Source organism: Halyomorpha halys, unplaced genomic scaffold (genome assembly GCF_000696795.3).
Source record: "Halyomorpha halys isolate HHAL.00 unplaced genomic scaffold, Hhal_1.1 Scaffold1249.1, whole genome shotgun sequence".
In the NCBI taxonomy this organism is placed as follows: domain Eukaryota; kingdom Metazoa; phylum Arthropoda; class Insecta; order Hemiptera; family Pentatomidae; genus Halyomorpha; species Halyomorpha halys.
In genome coordinates, this window is record NW_027107002.1 from 8,142 (window position 1) to 26,839 (window position 18,698).

General features: G+C 29.7%; 1 protein-coding gene across 1 annotated transcript in view; it reads right to left on the reverse strand.

The window, feature by feature from the left end:
- Nucleotides 1–458: 458 nt before the first annotated feature.
- The window catches only part of LOC106688987 (tax1-binding protein 1 homolog), a 38,563-nt gene continuing 20,323 nt past the window's right edge, over nucleotides 459–18,698 (reverse strand). Inside the window, exons 3-8 of the mRNA XM_014433718.3 lie at nucleotides 16,617–16,804; nucleotides 14,554–14,718; nucleotides 9,326–9,451; nucleotides 7,510–7,606; nucleotides 3,103–4,046; nucleotides 459–1,048 (exon numbers count right to left, since the gene is read on the reverse strand). Of these exons, the coding sequence (XP_014289204.1) occupies nucleotides 1,043–1,048; nucleotides 3,103–4,046; nucleotides 7,510–7,606; nucleotides 9,326–9,451; nucleotides 14,554–14,718; nucleotides 16,617–16,804 (1,526 nt within the window). The 3' untranslated portion in view covers nucleotides 459–1,042. The remainder of the gene's footprint in view (nucleotides 1,049–3,102; nucleotides 4,047–7,509; nucleotides 7,607–9,325; nucleotides 9,452–14,553; nucleotides 14,719–16,616; nucleotides 16,805–18,698) is intronic.

Genomic DNA, 18,698 nt, shown 5'->3' on the forward strand with positions numbered 1-18,698 from the left:
AATCCAGATCCACCCAATTACGCAGAAAAAGATTTAGAAACTCACTTGAAATATAAAACTAAAAAAGACCCTTCGAATAAATCATTGCAAAAAAGAAGAAATCAGAACAATCTGGTCTTGATTTTTTTTCCATGCAAACAGTTAAAATAATTGAAAATTCTGATAACAAATCTTAAAATAATTGCTGCTCTACAACACTTTTAATCATTAATTATTATAAATGTGTACCTTTTCTATTCCTATTCTGGTTACTTCTGATATTACTCTGGTTTAGTTATAATTATTAATTGGTTCGTGTTTAATATTAAATACAAATGTCTATTTGAAAGGGCTATAAAAGTCAGTGTGTGAGAATAACAAAAAATTTCCTTCAACTTATAATAATATATTCTATAATTACAAAGACCGTGAACAGAACATATTTATTTGATTGGGAGAGGTTAAATAACAGGAAAGTATAAAGATCGAGAATAAAATCTTTAATCAAAATTAAATACAACAAATATTTACATATGTACAAAATATTTTATACATATGTTTTTGTTTTTTTTTAAAAAAAATAATCTTTTTCAACTAAGTTGGAAACCTTATAAAATTGCACAATGTAACATTGAATTGTAAATTATATTTATTTTAATAACACAAGTCCAAAAGATTATACTGTCATTAATTAATGTCGTAAAACTAAAATAGGTTCAATTTAGCAAATAAAACACCAAGATTTACAATATTATATGCTCAATAGATAATTCCAAAAGTAAATATCATAAGATATTACATACTACTAATAAAAATATGATTCATGTTAAATATAATATATTAACATTAAATTTAAATTCTAAATAGCACTAAACTTTCAGTCAATTTGAATATCAAATTCAAAACTTACATAATTAATTAGTTTTTTTTTTTAATTTCAAGAAAAAGTCTTTAAATTAAAAATATAATTTTATGAAGGATAATGCAAAAAAAAAAGGTATGGACCATGAAACAAAAGATTGTATAAGGTAATAAATAGTAGCTCCAAATCAACATCGTGGACTCATTCCTATAAAAAAAAAAAATTATTATTAGAAAATAAATAGCTAATAAATAAGGAATATAAATGTTTATATAAATAAGTATTTGCTTTTTAATTAAATCAAAAATAGCATTCTTAATTCCAATTCCTCTCAATAAATAACACAATATAAACACAGTGGTTTACAACAGGACCCATATTTAACATATTCAGTATGGAAACTCTAACACACATCTCTGCCGCTAGGTCAGACAAAATCAATTGCTGGGGCCAGACAAACTTTTTTCCGCAAAAGAAGAGAACAATCCACAAGTAGGTCACTCTGGCCCAGAAGCGAATGTGAGCGACTCACTGCAACAATATAGTGTAAAGAAGAAGGGACTTTTTTCACTTACACTCTGAAGGTGAGTATAAACGATCGCTCTAGTTGGATGTCATCCATCCAGATAACACCCAAAAGTCTAGCTCATGCACTACCATTTTATCACTCTAATCAGCTAGGCTATTTCCCAGTTTTCTTAAACACAGATGATACAGAATTGCTGTTTACAGATGCGTAAATACTTGTGTGATAATGTAATTGTAAAGAAAATGAAAAAGAGGTGTTAACGCCACATTTAATAATTAATTTGTAAATCTATTTTGTAAGTATATTTTGTTAATAGGCATAGTATTTCATTTTAGTGTACTTTGTTAGAGGTTTGTTTTTGCTTTAAAAGAAAGAGATTTATACTTGTGTTGCATATGATGAAATAACATCATAGGGATTATTTTGTCACAACAATACAACAATCTACAGCCTTAGGTCAGACGCCCAGTCGCCTTTGTGTAGATAGACACAAATCGTCACCAGACCCTCTCTGCAAGAATTGTTGAAGCCCTGTATAGACGTGTGGGCCCACCAACTTGAGAACAGAGGATTTCAAAAAACATCGTCTGACCTTTCAGAGTAAACTTTTAGAACCTATCGCCTCTGACTCATCAGAGTTCATCCACCATTAATTTATTTTATGTTTATTGATTTTGTAATAAGGTATTATTATGATTTGATTATATGTTTTCTATTGTAAACTTAGCAAACAAATGTTAATCATCCAAGTCAGCGTGTTTGTTTTGTTCTTTTTTTTTTAAAGCTTTTTTTCCTAAAGACATGGTCAATTATGAGACGGCTTTAACAAGATGAACAAATGATCAAAAGCAACAATATCATTCTAAATATCACGTAAATAGAAATACTAATAGAATCAATCTCAGCAATAATTAGAACACAAGAATATATAAGAACAATTTTTTATCACCCATTTGTCATTACAGGTGATGAGGTAAATAAGGTATGACAGTTCACTGTCAAGGTATATACATGTAGCAGTTAACATGACAGTAGATTTTCTCCCATTATACTATTAACTATCATTCCAGACCTAGTGCAACATTACTGCCATGACAGTGACTGTGACACTTTATTGTCAAAATATTTATAGGTGAGACTTACAGGCAGTCAAGCCATTACATGCTCTATCAACTATCATGGAAATTCTAGTGTGATAGTACTACGATAACAATGAGAGATGTCATGACCACAACTATCATAACCAGAAGCATATTTTAAAGAGAGACGTATAGTGACCCACAGATTGATCAAGGATGCACCACCAGTGGGTTACTCTATACTGAACATGATAAATTCATGGAGAACTATGACCGTAAAGAAAAGAAACATATGTTTTTTATCCATAACCATCTGTCTAAATAAAAAAATTAATGAAATGATAAGACAATAAAAATACTGAATAAACTGTTTATAATCCATGTTCATTTGGTCACATCAAATTTTATTCCAACCTAAAATAAGATATATACTAAACAAAACAAATGAATTTATTACAATTGTTAAAACAACATATACATTTAAATAAATTGCTCCAATTTTATAAATGAAAACATTTTATAATCAAGTGAATATGAAAAATAACTTAGACACCATCACTCTCCCTTGTGATTAGTTAATCAAAATTCATTAAAAAAAAATTAATACATAAAATAAAAACCAACAAAAATCAAAAGAAAAATTAAATGATTACCTCATTCTTGTGTTGTACCAGATTAATGCTAATCTTTCCAACGGATTCCTTCTGTAAACTAATCAGTTTATTTTCAACCTTAGTTTTTTCACCAATAATTTTTTCCAGTTCATCACAAAAATGAGTGGATGAGCTGTCACATGCCTTGTTCTGATCCTTAACTTGTTTAAAATATTCAATGAGTTTCGCATTTTCCTCTTCTAGAGCACTGCATTTGGCTTCAAGCGAATACATTTTAGCGATCTTCTTAGACAATTCTCTGTATTTATCTTTTAGATCTATGTATTCATTATGAACACATTCTAATATACTTTCAACATCTAGGGTGTTAACAGATGAGGAGGGAACAAAAATTTGACCACTCCTTTCATTCACTGATTCGGATTTTAGTAGGTGACTTGACTGCTGAGCTACTAGCTCTAACTCTAAAACATTAACACGACTATTAAGAGAAGCAATCCTTTCTCTTGATAATTTCAATTCATTGTTGACCTTCTCCCTTTCTTCATTCATCTGACTCAGTACATCACAACTTGGATCACTGATTTGAAATATGTCATCTGCCTTTAGTTTAGTTTTAGTTTCTAAAACTATATTTTTCATCTCTGAATCAGGCTCACTATTTTCCTCAACAGAAGCACCTTCAGGAAAAGCTACATTCATTGAGCCAATCATTTTATTTTGAACTATGGCTTTAACATAATTAGTTAAAGAATTGTGGTCAAAAGTTCCATCACAGTACTTTCCACCATCTTCAGAATAGTGGTAAAAATTACTGAAGCATGTGTACAAAGGTTGGGTTAATATATATTTAAATAATGCTTCAGAACATAATGATGGGCAACATGAAGCTTTTTGCTGAAAATAGCATTTGCAGTATTTTGATTCATCGATATCTTCAATCTCTTTCATTTGAAATCTCAGTTTGGCATTAGTAAATACTTCTGAAAACATCAAGAAAATTAATTGTTTACAAAAAAAATATGAATACTAAATAGTTTTAATATGATAAGAGATAAATAAACACAAAAACAATATTTAATTGTGATTCAAAACTAAATTAAGCCCATGACAATTTTTTTATATAGCCAAAAATCCAATGAGCCTAGCCACCAAGCCCTAAATTAGCTATACCAAGTGTGCAAAGCTCATGTTATTAACTTTTGCAGACTACATTAACTACAAGGTTCTCAGATCTGGTCAAAAATACCACTTCATAAAATTAATAAGTACCTATAGGGTTGTATCATTATTATTTATTGTTAGTTGAACTGTTATATTCCACTTAGATATAATTTTCACATGAAATGTTGAGAATTTATAAGCATGTAACATAAATTACTTTTTCAAACAACAATTTTTATCGAAATTGGTTTTTAACAATAAAAAAAAAATTAAAAATAGTTTATTTTAAATTTAGTTTAGTTTATAAAAATCCTAACAAGGAACAGAGCTCTGCTGGACGTCGACTATCTGCAGAGGTTAGAACTAGGACAGTGGTGTGGTCTCAGGGCACTTCGGTTATAGGGACTGGAGCTCAGCAAGACTTGGACTATTCACTGAGAAAAGGATTAGATCCTCACCAGAGACCTCCAAAGAGGCCCAGTTGAGGGAGACCAAGTAGACCACGATCAGGGGGAAGGGCAAGGTAGGGGAGGTTTCTAGAACTCTAAAGAGAACTGGTGAGGTTATATAAGCCAAAAGGAGAAATCAGTAAATACGACAATAATTAGATATGGTGAACATAATGGAAGCGGCTTACAGTTAGAAGTCAAGAAAGCGTTTAGAATTTACATTACTTAGGTAGGTAATAGTAAGAAACATAAAAGGTGACAACCAATAAATTTAAAAATATAAGAGCATAAAAATGTAGGGTAAAAAAAAATTAGAACATTAAAACTGCTTTAATAAATTAAGTATTTGGGAATATGCTAAGGATAAATTTTGTTTTGCGAAGAAGGTAAAAAGGCTTTTGGATAAAAAAGCTTTAAGAGATGAGTCTTTAGTCATGGCAGTGGACTGTGGTAAGAATAGAAGTTTTATCAAAATTAAAGGAATGGTTTAAAGATAAGGAGTGTTCTGAAAGTTTTGAATCTGAAGAATTATGGCAGGAATACTCAGGTTATAGATTTATGTTGCATGATGCAGTCTTTTAGGATGCTTTTTGTTTTACTAATATAAGAGGAATTACAATTGGGAGTAGAGTAAAGGATATGATATACAACATTTAAATATTTTTGAAAGGAATATGGTCCGGGTGCGGTAAAAAAAAAAAAACTCAAATAGTAGAAATATACTATTTTAATGAGCCAACGTTTCGCCCCATGTTGCAGTGCTTCTTCAGGGCTATTTTGACGGCAGTCAAAACAAAAAATCAAATCTCATTTTCTACTATTTGAGTTTGTTTGTTTTTTTACCGCACCCGGACCATATTCCTTTCATCTTTACACACGGTCAATCAATAATCTTCCAGTATTTAAATATTTTGTGTCTGTTTTATAGTTTACTGTGTCTTTAATATTTTTAGTTATATGAATTGCTTCCAGAAACCTTCTGCTTTTAGTGTTTTGTGTCATCTCAATTATTGTGGAATTTTTGAAGTTAAATTTATCTTTAACATTATACTGTGGTTAGCCAGTACAGTGCAATTTATATTTTTAACTTTTTTACAGTTTGAGATTTGTTGCTTCATCCTAGTTTCCAGGGTTATGGATGTCTCTCCAATATAATATATAATAATATAATACTTAAGACTATACATTTTCTTTTAACACTATTTATCTGTCTATTTCGGCTCTTATTTTATTTTTTTCTAATTATTTTGTATTTTCTTTTATTCATAATGGTTGTTATCTTATTTTTGTTCTTAGCCCTGATGAAGGCTTGAAATTCTAGCCAAAATGTTGGCTCTAATAAACAAGTTTTTACTGATTCATGTTCTTCACTGACTGCACCCCCAACCATCTCACACATATATATCCATGGTCAACTACTAACTCTTCATTTTCTAATTTTAGGTCAAGCCAATACCCTCACATCTTTAATTTCTACATAAAACATCTAAACTCTACGACTCTATATTCATAAATGTAATAAAACAATCCCCTCATAATGTAGCAACATTAATTAAACAAATAATAAAAATATGATGATTAATCTACAACAATCGCAATAACAGATTCACCTTTTACTGTCAACAAAACCATCATCCAAAATAAAACATCTAGTTAATCTTACATTAAATATTCTATAAATATCAACTGTGCCATTAATCATACAACCCATTGCACCTAACATAGCCTAGAAATACACAAAAACTTATGTAATATTTTCTTCTGTTTACACCTGAACAATAAAGACAACACAATAAAGACCTTCAAACACAATAAAAAGCATTTGGTAGAAGAAAATCTGAAATCATGGATTGCTTTCAAACAACTCTATAAATAGATGAAGAGATTAGACCATAATAGCCTAATCATATTGGGAGATGGGTCCAGGAGTGCCTGGTTCATAATAGTATGGGGCATCCTATCAAGAGCGGTTAATATGTATTTCTTGACATGACCGAGAAATGAATCTTGATACCCTTACTCTAGTTAGTACATGGTACTAACCAGTAGGTAGCCATCAAGGGTTGGCAAAAATGATCATGAGGCCCATTAGCTGGAATATTTCCCATTTATCAAATTAAAAAAAACCGACCTATATCCTTGATATCCTCACTCTACAACTAGCCATCCAGTCATTAAACACTAGATCTCAACCAATCAATTTATAAATGCCCTTCCATAGAACCGCCTCCTTTAGCAAATCCTTTGTCATACGTGCATTCTCCATCTGGAATTCTCTTTCTATCTCCACTCCTCAATCCTCATCCATCCTTTAAGTTCTTTAAACAACACATATTTCTTCACCTACTGGTTATGTGGTCTTAACCTCTGCATCATGTATACAGCCATTATTGATTACTATTATAAATTATAATTTAACTTACGGTTTTTATGCTATTTCAACATGCATACTGAAACTTTTTAAATGTCTGACAGAAAATTAACCTTGTAAACAATGTACTTATTCTTAGGGGACAATTATTCCAGAATAAAATTATTTTTTCATTAATTTAATGACCAGCTAAATTAACAAGAGCAAACATAGATCAGTTATAGTACTGTCAAAATATAGATATACATTACAGATATCAACAAAAAATATTCTTGCTGAAGCAAAAAATCGATCTTCGATATAGAACTAAACTTAATGGAAACCTTAAAAATATCTAACTCCCACAGTATTTGATTAATTATCATTAAAACTCCAAATGCTATTTTATATATTTTGTGGTTTTATTATTAGATTTAATTATTAAAATACAAAAATAATCTATACAGCAGATATAGTATGTACCTAAAACATATGAGACAAAATCTTTGTAAGACATTTGTACTACTCCAGTCTCTTGAGACTCCATTGAAAGATTAATATCAGTTGCAACTTCCTTGATCTGTAAAATGAAATTAACAAGATTATATCAACGTTTATAATTAAGTAAACAAAAATTTGCTTTAAAAAATAATTCTTAATATAGACAGAAACAAATATAACAAAAAAATAATATAAACAAGGAAAAAAAAAACTTCCTCTTCAAAATACCTAATCAATTACAAATAATTCTAAAGTTTGAACAATGTAATACATAAATTTTGAATATTTGTAATATATTCTTCCATATTTTTATGGAACTAAAATTTAAGGCCTGCCCTCAAGAACATTGTTGCAAATTCACCCATTATTTTATTCAAATTATACTCAAGAACCGACTAATCTCTCTTCACCTTTATCCATTCCCAAATAAACCCTAACCCACCACAAATAGGAAAATCGAATTCGTTAAGGCAGAGACCAAGTTGACCATAATAGCCTAAGAATTAAAATTCATTTCAAATCTCCTTATATTATATTTCAGTAGTTACTGAATACCTTCCAAACTAAGCTTCAGAAAGGAAAGCTTGTTCTAATATATTTTTTTTAAATCAATATCATTCACTACAATTCAAATTGTTAGGGGTTCATTTTGGTCTTAAGACCTTAACAACCTTTATTTTCTAAGATATAGACAGCTCTTCCATTTTCCCACAAAAGTCAAAACGTTTTGTAATCATTTCTTCTTTTGTGAAATATAATCAAAAATATTCACTAAGCAATATGTATCTAATTTTCTTCAGCTAATCTCTTACAACTCTAGCCCCTTTCATTCAATTTAAATGCCAACAATTCTATTTATCAATTGCCACAGTTTATGAAAATGATCCAAGTCAAAACAGTTTAGAACTAATGACGACTTTTCTGACACTTACAAAATTTTATCACAAAATCAGATTACCTATCTCGATTAGAACTAATATTGGTACCCATAAACAAAAACAAAAATATATGTTAAAAAATAAAAGCAGTGGACAACCTTATGACAAACTTTGTCACCTGTAAAACATATATTAATAACAAAGTAGTGATTCCATTCTTTTTCCAAAAGCCTTTAACCATCTTTCTATTAATTTTAAAAAATAACTTAAGTACACCTTTTTTTTTGGTACTCTTTTTACCAACTTACCCTTGAATGAAAACAAAATTTTGTGACAATGTGCAAACTGTGAGGGTTCACACAACTAAAAACCTCAGACTAAGTGAATAATCACTTGAAGTTCAACCCTCCTGGCTGAGAAATATAAATTCTAAAAAAGAATTCCCATATCTTCTTAAGTTAAGAAAAGGAATGGTATATGATGGATATCTTAAAGAAACTAAAATCTATTTTCAGAACTGTCAAAATTTCTTCTATATTGAAAATTTTTAAAAATGTCAAAATAAGTACAGCAGAAGATGGAATTTCAATCTTTTATTACATATAGAGGACACATGGAAATGTGAATTTCAAGGAGATGGTCAGGGCAGCGATCGAAAAGAAAAAAATAATTTTGAACTATTGATTGCCAATGTTTCTACCTGCGGTGTATACCATTATCACAAGAGCTCTGATGAAGAAATTGTAACGGGGAGCCCTGGCCATCGAGATTATTACTTTCAATCGATATATATATACATTAAAAGTAATAATTTACATTTTCCTTTAACTCTAAAAAGAACATATTTGAATATAATATGTATGTACTTTCAAAATCAGTAAATATGGGTTTCATAAATAAATCAATATAGATAAACATACATCACAAAGAAATTTCCAAAAAATAGAGTCTACTTCTTCACTTTTAAATCTCATGGGAACATCCAGTTCCAGAACTTCAGATTCTGGTTCAACAGGATCTAAAACTTCTGATTGGTCATCAGCATTCTAAAAAAAAAAAAAAAAAATCCATTAATGTTTTATTAAATTAAGAATATTCTAAATGTAATCATCTTCCTGGATAAATGAATGCTTCACCAATCAAATACATTAAATTTTAATTAAATAAACCATAGTGGCAAACAAATATAATGTAAATCTGACAAGCTCATGACAACTAAAAGAAAAACATTTTTCCAATCATAATGGAGGCAAGTAGAATGGAGGGAGCTCGTTTTTCTGATACAACTTGATCGTAGAGTAACACTAAATAAACATTATAATGGTTATTATGGTTTTTAAACAATAAATAAATAATTATAAGTAAAACAAAATTAATTGTACATTATTTCGCCCTTGATTCCTTATTTTCCATTATTTGAACAGAGGCCTCGGTAATCCAGAATATTTGAAAAATCCGACAACTTGTTGGTACCACATTGGTCGAACTATAGAGATTGGACTGTATGTACTTACTATGAAGTTATTCTTTTTAAGTTAATAAAACAGTTGTCCTCTAGAGGCAAATTTAAATAAAAACTATATATAAAGATTTACAAAAGAAAGAAGTTAATTTTTTTTTTAGTATAACAATTTCAACTAAAGGTATGCAGATAAAATTGTATTAGACAATTTATCTACAAGTGTATGATGAGTTATGGAAAGTTAAAAACAATTCAACTGTTTATTTATGTTTACTACAGCACATCTGAGGCCATTCAAGCTTTTTAACTTGAAACCATACCTCCATATAGCAGTTAAAAAAAGGTACTACTAACTCTCTAAAATACCTCTAGATGTTTCAGAGGTTGAACTGCCTCTGCAATATACCATCCTCAACCACTATAGAGAGAACAATATTGCTCTAGTAGTATATCTCCCAAAGGACCCAGCTTTTTAATCACTTCTCTAGTTTCTATAGTAGTGTACCATCCACAGAATCTACACTCTCATCTACTACTGAAGAAGTATACCATTATCAAAGGATTAAACTGTTTTCATTTTATGCAATAATTCTAATATATGTACAGATGGGGGGAGGAGAGAAGCAGTGTCGTTTCTCTTTAAATTGGTCATCTATATTAGGCATTCATCTATCCATTTACTTGCCAATCTCAATATTGCTTAACTTCGATTTCTTACTGCCAAAACCTTAACCAGTCCAGTCAACCAAATGATCGCTAGACAGGTTAAGGACTGAACTATTACCAAAAATATCTTAAGGTTTTTGATAATATTTTAGTATTGTGGTGTGAGTTGTATAAGAAAATTGATAGAAATTAAATTGATGTAATAAGAATATAAATAATTGATTATAGATCATAAATGATTTCAGTAATTAGCCTGCAATAGGAAGACAAATTGTTTGATATTTAGGAACATTTAGGAAATGTGGATCCAAGCTTAGCTAAGTAACAAATTTAATTATTCTGTTTCATTTTTATTGTTGAGGATTTCTCATATTGGAGCAAATCAATAGACCATACGTGTAACAGGACACCGAAGTTTCATTTATTTGGGCCCATCTATGGAGTAAAAGTTCTCTCATGGAAGTAAGCTCATAGAAAGTTCACAAAATGGCTAGCCTTCTGATTTTAAAAAACATTCTGTTTCGAAGAGTAGTCTGTGGAATCCTAAAGATACGCACCCTGGGACCCGTCCCTGTTGTTAGCATAGATCGATGCTCTGATGTACATTTTAGCATATGCTATGTTTTTTCAGAGATAGCAGGATATGCTTTTTTGAAGGCAAGAGTGAAGCAGGAAGAGCAGAAAGTGACGTATCACCCAATAGGGGATATCACATACACTGGTATACCTTTTATAACAATTATCGACAGCGGTTGGTCCCACCAGTCATGGATATCACTATACGGTCAACAGCAGTATTGCATGCATCATTGGAGCAAAAACAAAAAAACTTTTAGACTTGAAAGTCCGAAATAAATACTGCAACATGTGCAAATACCGGAAAGCCAGAAATTTCCATCCCGATAATGAGAATTGCTTCAAAAATTGAACCCTAAGATGGAGACGGACATGCTCATAAAATCATTCCAACCAAGCAGAGAGCTGCATGGTGTAGAGTACCACACCTTTGTCAGAGATGGAGTCTCCAGTGTGTATTTTAAAAATAAAAACCTCCGTTTTATATGGCCGAGCAATAAAAAAAATTGAATGTGCTTATCATGCAATAAAAAACAATACAAAGTGTCTGTTTGCCATACAGAAGGAATCAGTGTAAATTAAAAAACATCTAGCAACAATATTATTAAGAGATTAAAGACAGCAGACAGCAGCTAGAGCATCCATAATTCACCACTGCGAAAATACAGATGTGAACTCACTAAAGGATGACTTCAGAAATGGCCTCCATCATGTTTTTTGGAATCCAAATTAGTTGTAAGCTATATTTTTGCACGAAATACGGTGAGATAACTGAGCTGAATGAAGTACAAAAAAACGCTTGTGATAAAGATTGTTTTGTTTTGCAGCAGGTAATAGCCAAAAGCTCTCAGCTAGTCATCGACATGACAAGCAATGCTGCAGAAAATTATTTGGCACTCACTGCTCCTAATTTTGGGTTTGTTTGCAAGAGACGCTCTTCATCCAAATGGTCACCTGTTGGTATATGAACAATTTCATTCTCGAACTATAGAGAACGGAACTAAAAATGAGCAGAAAGCGATTGAGCATTTTCAGAACAAAACTGGTAAACTGGGAACTGACAGTGGAACCTTGTGGCCTTTCATGCACAGCACATACGGTTTCCTTGGCGTATCCCCCAAATGGACTCATAGGTGCTGACTTAATCATCGAAGTCAAGTGTCCAAAATCTGCCAAAAAAAATTATAATTAGAGAGGCGTACGAAAAATTTAAAAAAATTTTATTGATAAAAATACTGTTAAACTAAAAAAAAAACAAGGTCAGGGTCAACTCAGGCTATTTCCCAGTGTGAACTTCCAGAGACTTTCACTATGAAATTATTATTAATTATTCAACATTAGAGAACCCAACAGAACTAAGTTTTAGTGTATTTTTTTATGTTATTATTATTTTTTTTTATATTTATGTTATTAGGAAATATAATAATACATTTTTTTAAAATAAATTTTGGTAGTTATTTATTTTCAAAATTTGGACAAAATGAATAGCCCATATAGTTTAAATAGAATGCAGCAGAAAAGTTGTGTGAGTGGACATACCCGGTATTTTTTAAGTTTATTCAAAGCAACTAAGAAGCAGAATCTGTGAAAATTTCAGCTGAATTGGAACAATGGTAACGGAGATAACTACTATATGTATTTTTATTGCCTTACAGTCTGATTAGTCCTGTACATTTTACTAGATAGCTTCGATTCATAGTTCACCATTTCTGCTTGCTTAATATGAGAAAAATAATGTAGTAATTACAATGGTAAATTATTTTATCATCTGTATTATTTATTAAATTGGTAAGTGAAAGATTTTGACCAGGAAATCAGAATTTACCCAAAGAAACAAAAATACATGTTTATAGTAAATTAAAAAAATTATATTCTTTAAAATCATTTAGGAACTTTAAAACCACTATTTCACTATGGTTTTAGTGAAAAAATCTCAAAGATGCATGGAAATATATAGATCAAGCTGTCAAGATTTGGAGCTCTAAGAGGAAGGCAAGAGGAGTGGGGATGATCACGCTTCCTAAATAGAAATTAATTTTATTTAAACACGTAAATATCTAATTAAAAAATATTATTTTCTTTTTACCCACAGATAGAAAGCTAAACGGGGTTCTACTGTATATCAATTATACTATTTATATATATATTTTTAAATAGTGCCATTTTATTTATTTATGAACCTTTATTCAGGCATCACCTATTTAAAGATCTGAAAATATCCCAACAGGATAATTGGATCATTGGTTTGGGAGCTTCACTCGAATTTTAGATATCCTATAGTAATTTTTAAAATTTGAAGCTGTTATTTTTACTTCCAGTATTCTTACCATTCTTTCTTACTTTTTTTTTTGTTTACATCCATCTCTAGAAACTTGTATCTTTTAATTAATTAAAGACTGGCTCCTTTACAAGAATGGCTCCTGCGTTTGGGCCAAAACATTTGGCTTATAAAAATAGAAATCTAAACTTAGTATGTATTTTTTTAGTCACTTTGACTGATTTCCTGATATCTATAATCTAGGTCCAACAATTAAGGTTCTAAAGGAATATCAGTCTTATCATAGAAAATAATTAAAGACAATAGGATATTTAACAACAGTCACAATGATATTGGTAAAGAAGCAGCCACTCCAACATTGTCCCCACCACTAGATGATAGAGCCTCTATGTTGGACTCGATAGGCTTAGCAAAATCCAAGTGCATAAGGTCTCCTCCATCCAGAGCTTGACCCTCCTCAGTGATTTAATTAAAAAAACCAATATATTCTCACTAGGACTAAACAACTAAGCAAAAGATTCCAATGGGCTACTTAAGGTTTGCAAAACATTAAACCCACTAGTAATATCAATTTTTCCCATAACCAATATCAATATTAGTAAAAGTAATATTTTCACTTTATTATACTACCAATTAAGACTATCATCTAATAAATATAACAGTATTTTAAAATACAATTATGGGGATATTGTTAAACTATAAGTATTATTCTTATAAATATTAATAATACAAGAAAATCTAAAGACTTTTATATGTTGAATATCTAAAAATTACGAGTTGAGAGATAAAAATAAAACACAAAAAAAAAAAGAGCAAGTGGAAAATAACACTGGTTGGAAGACTCATTTCTTGGTAAGAATAGGAAAGAATTACTCAGTTAAGGATAGAAAAATGTTCCTGAAAGGTACAAGAAAAAATATAAGTCAATGAAAAAATATTACTAAAGCATAAGTCAACTGCTATAACGGTAATCATATATTTCCCCTGATTAAAAAATAAAAAAAAACTTAGTTTTTCCAATTTTATTACACAGGTTATTTATCAGTAACAGCGACAAGGTTTTAATACATTGATTGATACATAACAATCCATCTTTAATTGAAACTGTTCTGTAAACTTCACAAAAATCAAAATAAAATAATGCAAAAATATATGAAAAGTCAAACCTCCAATAAATTCTTTAAGGTGTTATTAGCTTCTTCTAAACGTCTTGATGTCTCTTTTTCAACTAGTAATTCTTGTTCCAACCGGTCAAATTCACATTTTAACTTCATGAAATTATTATGTAGTAATCTGTGTTTACTAGCATAATATATCTTCTCCTCAGACAGCTGAAAGTATAAAAACAGTAACAGGGAATAACAAATTAAATATTACATTAAAGCCAAAATGTAACAAAGAACCAATACATTATTACATAATGTCAGCTTGGAACCCAGAAAAATGTACGCTTAGAATTAGAATGTTAGATTTCCATCATCAATAACACATTTACACCAAATAATAAAACAATAGCTTATCATGATATATTCCTACAGTAGTATACAGCATTGCAAGCTACTGGATTCCCTCAAGAACAGTTAAATTACCAGCCCAAAACTATTAAACGATAACTCAAGAGTGTAAGATAAAAGTTATATATAAGTGTTTCATTTTTTAAATAAAATCTGAATTCTATTAAATTCTAGTAGTTCCAAACAAGTCAATGTTATCTTGCATTAACTCGGTCAAAAAGTTAAAGCCACCTCAATCTTTATTTAAAGTTCTACAATTTATTTATTTATTTTTTATAATGTAATCTAGTACTATGCAGAAAAAAAGGAGCACTGAAGGCTCTAAGATTATACAGGATAGAGCCATCTGTGACATTTGTCCACTTTTTGCCAGCTATTAGCTTATTAATTATAAGTTTGGATTCATTTAAACCATGTTTGACATATAAGATGGAAGACATAACTTAGTCTAGGAGCATATTGGAACACGTTTGACGTGTTTTTGAACCGTTGACATTTGTTAAATTATCAGGCATGCATCAAATATTAATGATTATAAATTACTCATCACTATCAATTTTAATAAGTTAAATTAAAAAACTTGTGCAATGTTAACAGCTAACAGCTAAACTTTGAATTGGGATCAGGATGTTTATGAAGTTATTTATTAGACACTGATAATAAAAAAGAACATTGTATTTACAACGATTTTATAAGTGTTCATAAATAGAATAAATATTACTTAATCTATTGTGACTAAACTGTAATAGCTATCAACAAACAGATTGCACTAGCATTTGTGGATTTTGTAGCATCTATACTATTAACCTACAATGGGTAACAGACTAAGGACCTGGGATCACTTGATTTATTATATATATTTTTTAAAGATGTCTAGTGTTCACTTAAATATTTATAACTAGATACCGGATTGTAGTGCAAATGCATATTTTGTTCCATAACTTTAAATTAAGTCTAATTTCAACAGATATTCGAATCATAAAAAGGATGTTCTATTATATATTTCATATTTCAGTTCTATTATATTGCACTAAATTTTGATTTTTGTAGGATTCAGGTATTAACTGCAAAATTTTGCAGATTTTGGGTTTTTGCTGCAAGTTTTTCAATTTTTTACAGCATGAAATTCTGGTCTCTATCCATAACTATTTAGGATAGTATCCAAATCTAATGATACAACTGTTTGAAAGCTGAAATATTTTACTCTTCTAAGCTACATTAATAGCTTTTAGATTCCATGGCTTCTTAAGGAAGAAAAAATAATTTTTAATAAAAAACTTCTCAAATATTTTGTTTGATATTCTTATGGCAGGTAAGGTTTCAAAAGGAACCTTTATAGCCCAACCATGAATAGAAATGAAAATAAAAGAAACCAGCCGAATTTTGATATTGTCATATTTTTAGGAATTGCACACAATGAAGTGTAGAGCTAACTAATCAAACATAAACTAAAGCAAAAGAACTTAACTAAACTTAAAACTACTACAAAAATTATCTTAAGGTTAAACAACAAAAGAAAAAAATTGTCTTAATATCACAATGGGTATTAGATGGGGCCCCTGGGTAAGTTGTTTATGTCCTGTCCGCCATATGCCTTGTTTATGATAGTAAAAATCATAATAATTGATACAGAAAACAGAACCAGGCAAAGATGAATAAAAACAAGCCACATCAAAATGATAAAAAATATTAATAAACTAAATTTGAGTCAATACCTTATGTAGTTCATCTTTTAACTGGCTTACACGTGACTTGAATACAAGCAATCCTGGATCTGATGGATCCTCTACTGCAATTATGTCGCTACCCTCAAACGTAAACGGAGTGCTAGCACCTACGACTCGCATCTTGGATACATAACAGAATTGATATAATTCAGATGAGTCGTTTGGGAGAAGGTGAGCTGAAATGAAAGAGAAGTCAATTAATCATGGTCTTCAGGTTTCTGATTTTAAATCAAATGATTTAAAATATAATTTTTTTAAAAATATCAATTGGTATTAAATTTGCATTGTTTACAATGTGATATAAAAAATAAATTAAATTATCAAATAAAAATTAATTGATTGTAAATATCATTGGAAGAAGATAGTTGACCATATAAAGTAGAAAAGGTTGTAGAAAAACAGTACAGGTGGCAGTCATTAAAGATATCAAAATATTAAAAGAAAACTATTTATTATTAACCAACATTTCACCTCACTTTGCAGGGCTTCATCATAGCTAAATGAAAAAACAAGATACAAACATTATAGAATTGATAAAATATTAAAATAAAAAATATTTCAAAACAATTGTTATGTTTATAAAATATATAAAAAAAAGAAATAATAATAATATAAGTAAGTATACGTGTAGGTGGACTAGAAACTAGTTACTAATAAATACAACCAGGGCCCTGTTTCATAATGAAAGCTAATAGTATTAGTTAATAGTACAAGTATAGAAACTAGTGTGGTAATAATACTAATACTTATTTTTTTCATGATAGAGATGACTACTAGTGATATTACAGGAGTTAAACAGTACTAAAGTACAAGTTAGTATTTTACAAATCAGTGTAATTGTATTAAATTAAATCGACAAGACTAATAGTATTAGTTTGTACTAATCACTAATAGTATCATAATATCACTAATAGTACTCCCTATTTTGAAAAAAAAAAAAAAAAGTATTAATATAATTAACACATTGTTTCTATACTTGTATTTTGAACTAAAACTATTAGCTTTCATTATGAAACAGGGCCCAGATATGATAAAGTTCTAAATACAGATCTAGATTAATAAATTGTAGAAAAGTACTCATTAGAACTAGTTATAAATATGATAAAGAGGAAGGTGTAAAAAAAAAAACAGAGGTGAAGTGAAGTAAATATAGTATAATTATGAGAGATAGTTGACCGTGGATGATAAATGAGGAGAAGATGGTTGGGGGGGTGCGGTCAATGAAACACAAATAAGTATGACTAACTTATTTTAATGTGCCGACGTTTCGGCTAGAGTTTCTAGCCTTCTTCAGGGCTAAAAACAAAACAAGTTAACAACCACAGTAAGTATAGAAAAATAAAAAATATAAAAGAAAGTATTAACAAAATAATTTTACATATACAATGAATAGTTTTACAAAATAGAATTAATAAAATTAAGTGATGAGAGAAGCGGGAAATAAAATGTAGACATAGGTAATTGAAAAAGCGGGTACAATAGCTTACTTAAGGAAATGAAATAAAATTGAAGTTATATAATGCAAAGAAGTATGAACATATTAGTTATTATTAATTTAAAATTTAAATATGAAAAGAAAATGAAAATTGATATTCAAATTCAAATTAATCAAATTCTTTTGTCATCACCCTCTGACAAGCTATCTTCTTCTAAAAAATTTTTCTATTTTTTATTTTCACCCTCCCGTAACGTTTTCTTTATAAATAACACTTAGTCATTGCTGTAACGGCTTTTTTTAGTTCTAAGTTTGACCAGTTTTGCGCAGGTATAAAAATTCTCCATTTCTTCCGCTCACTTCTAACCCTTAGGAAGGGTAGGATTCTTCATAATATATAGATAGGTAAACAGATAGAAACATCTAATTTCTTATCAAATATTACAATAGGAAAAATACTTGAGATAAATGTGGACATACATGTAAGTTACAGGCTGTCAGCTGTGAATGTCAGCTGACCGAGTACCGATCAGCTGTTCCATGTGTATATATAGGGTGTTTTTTTAAGCCCGATAGAACTTGAAATTGTAAAAAATAACACAAAAAATTAAATTGTAATCAAAATTTTTTTTTTA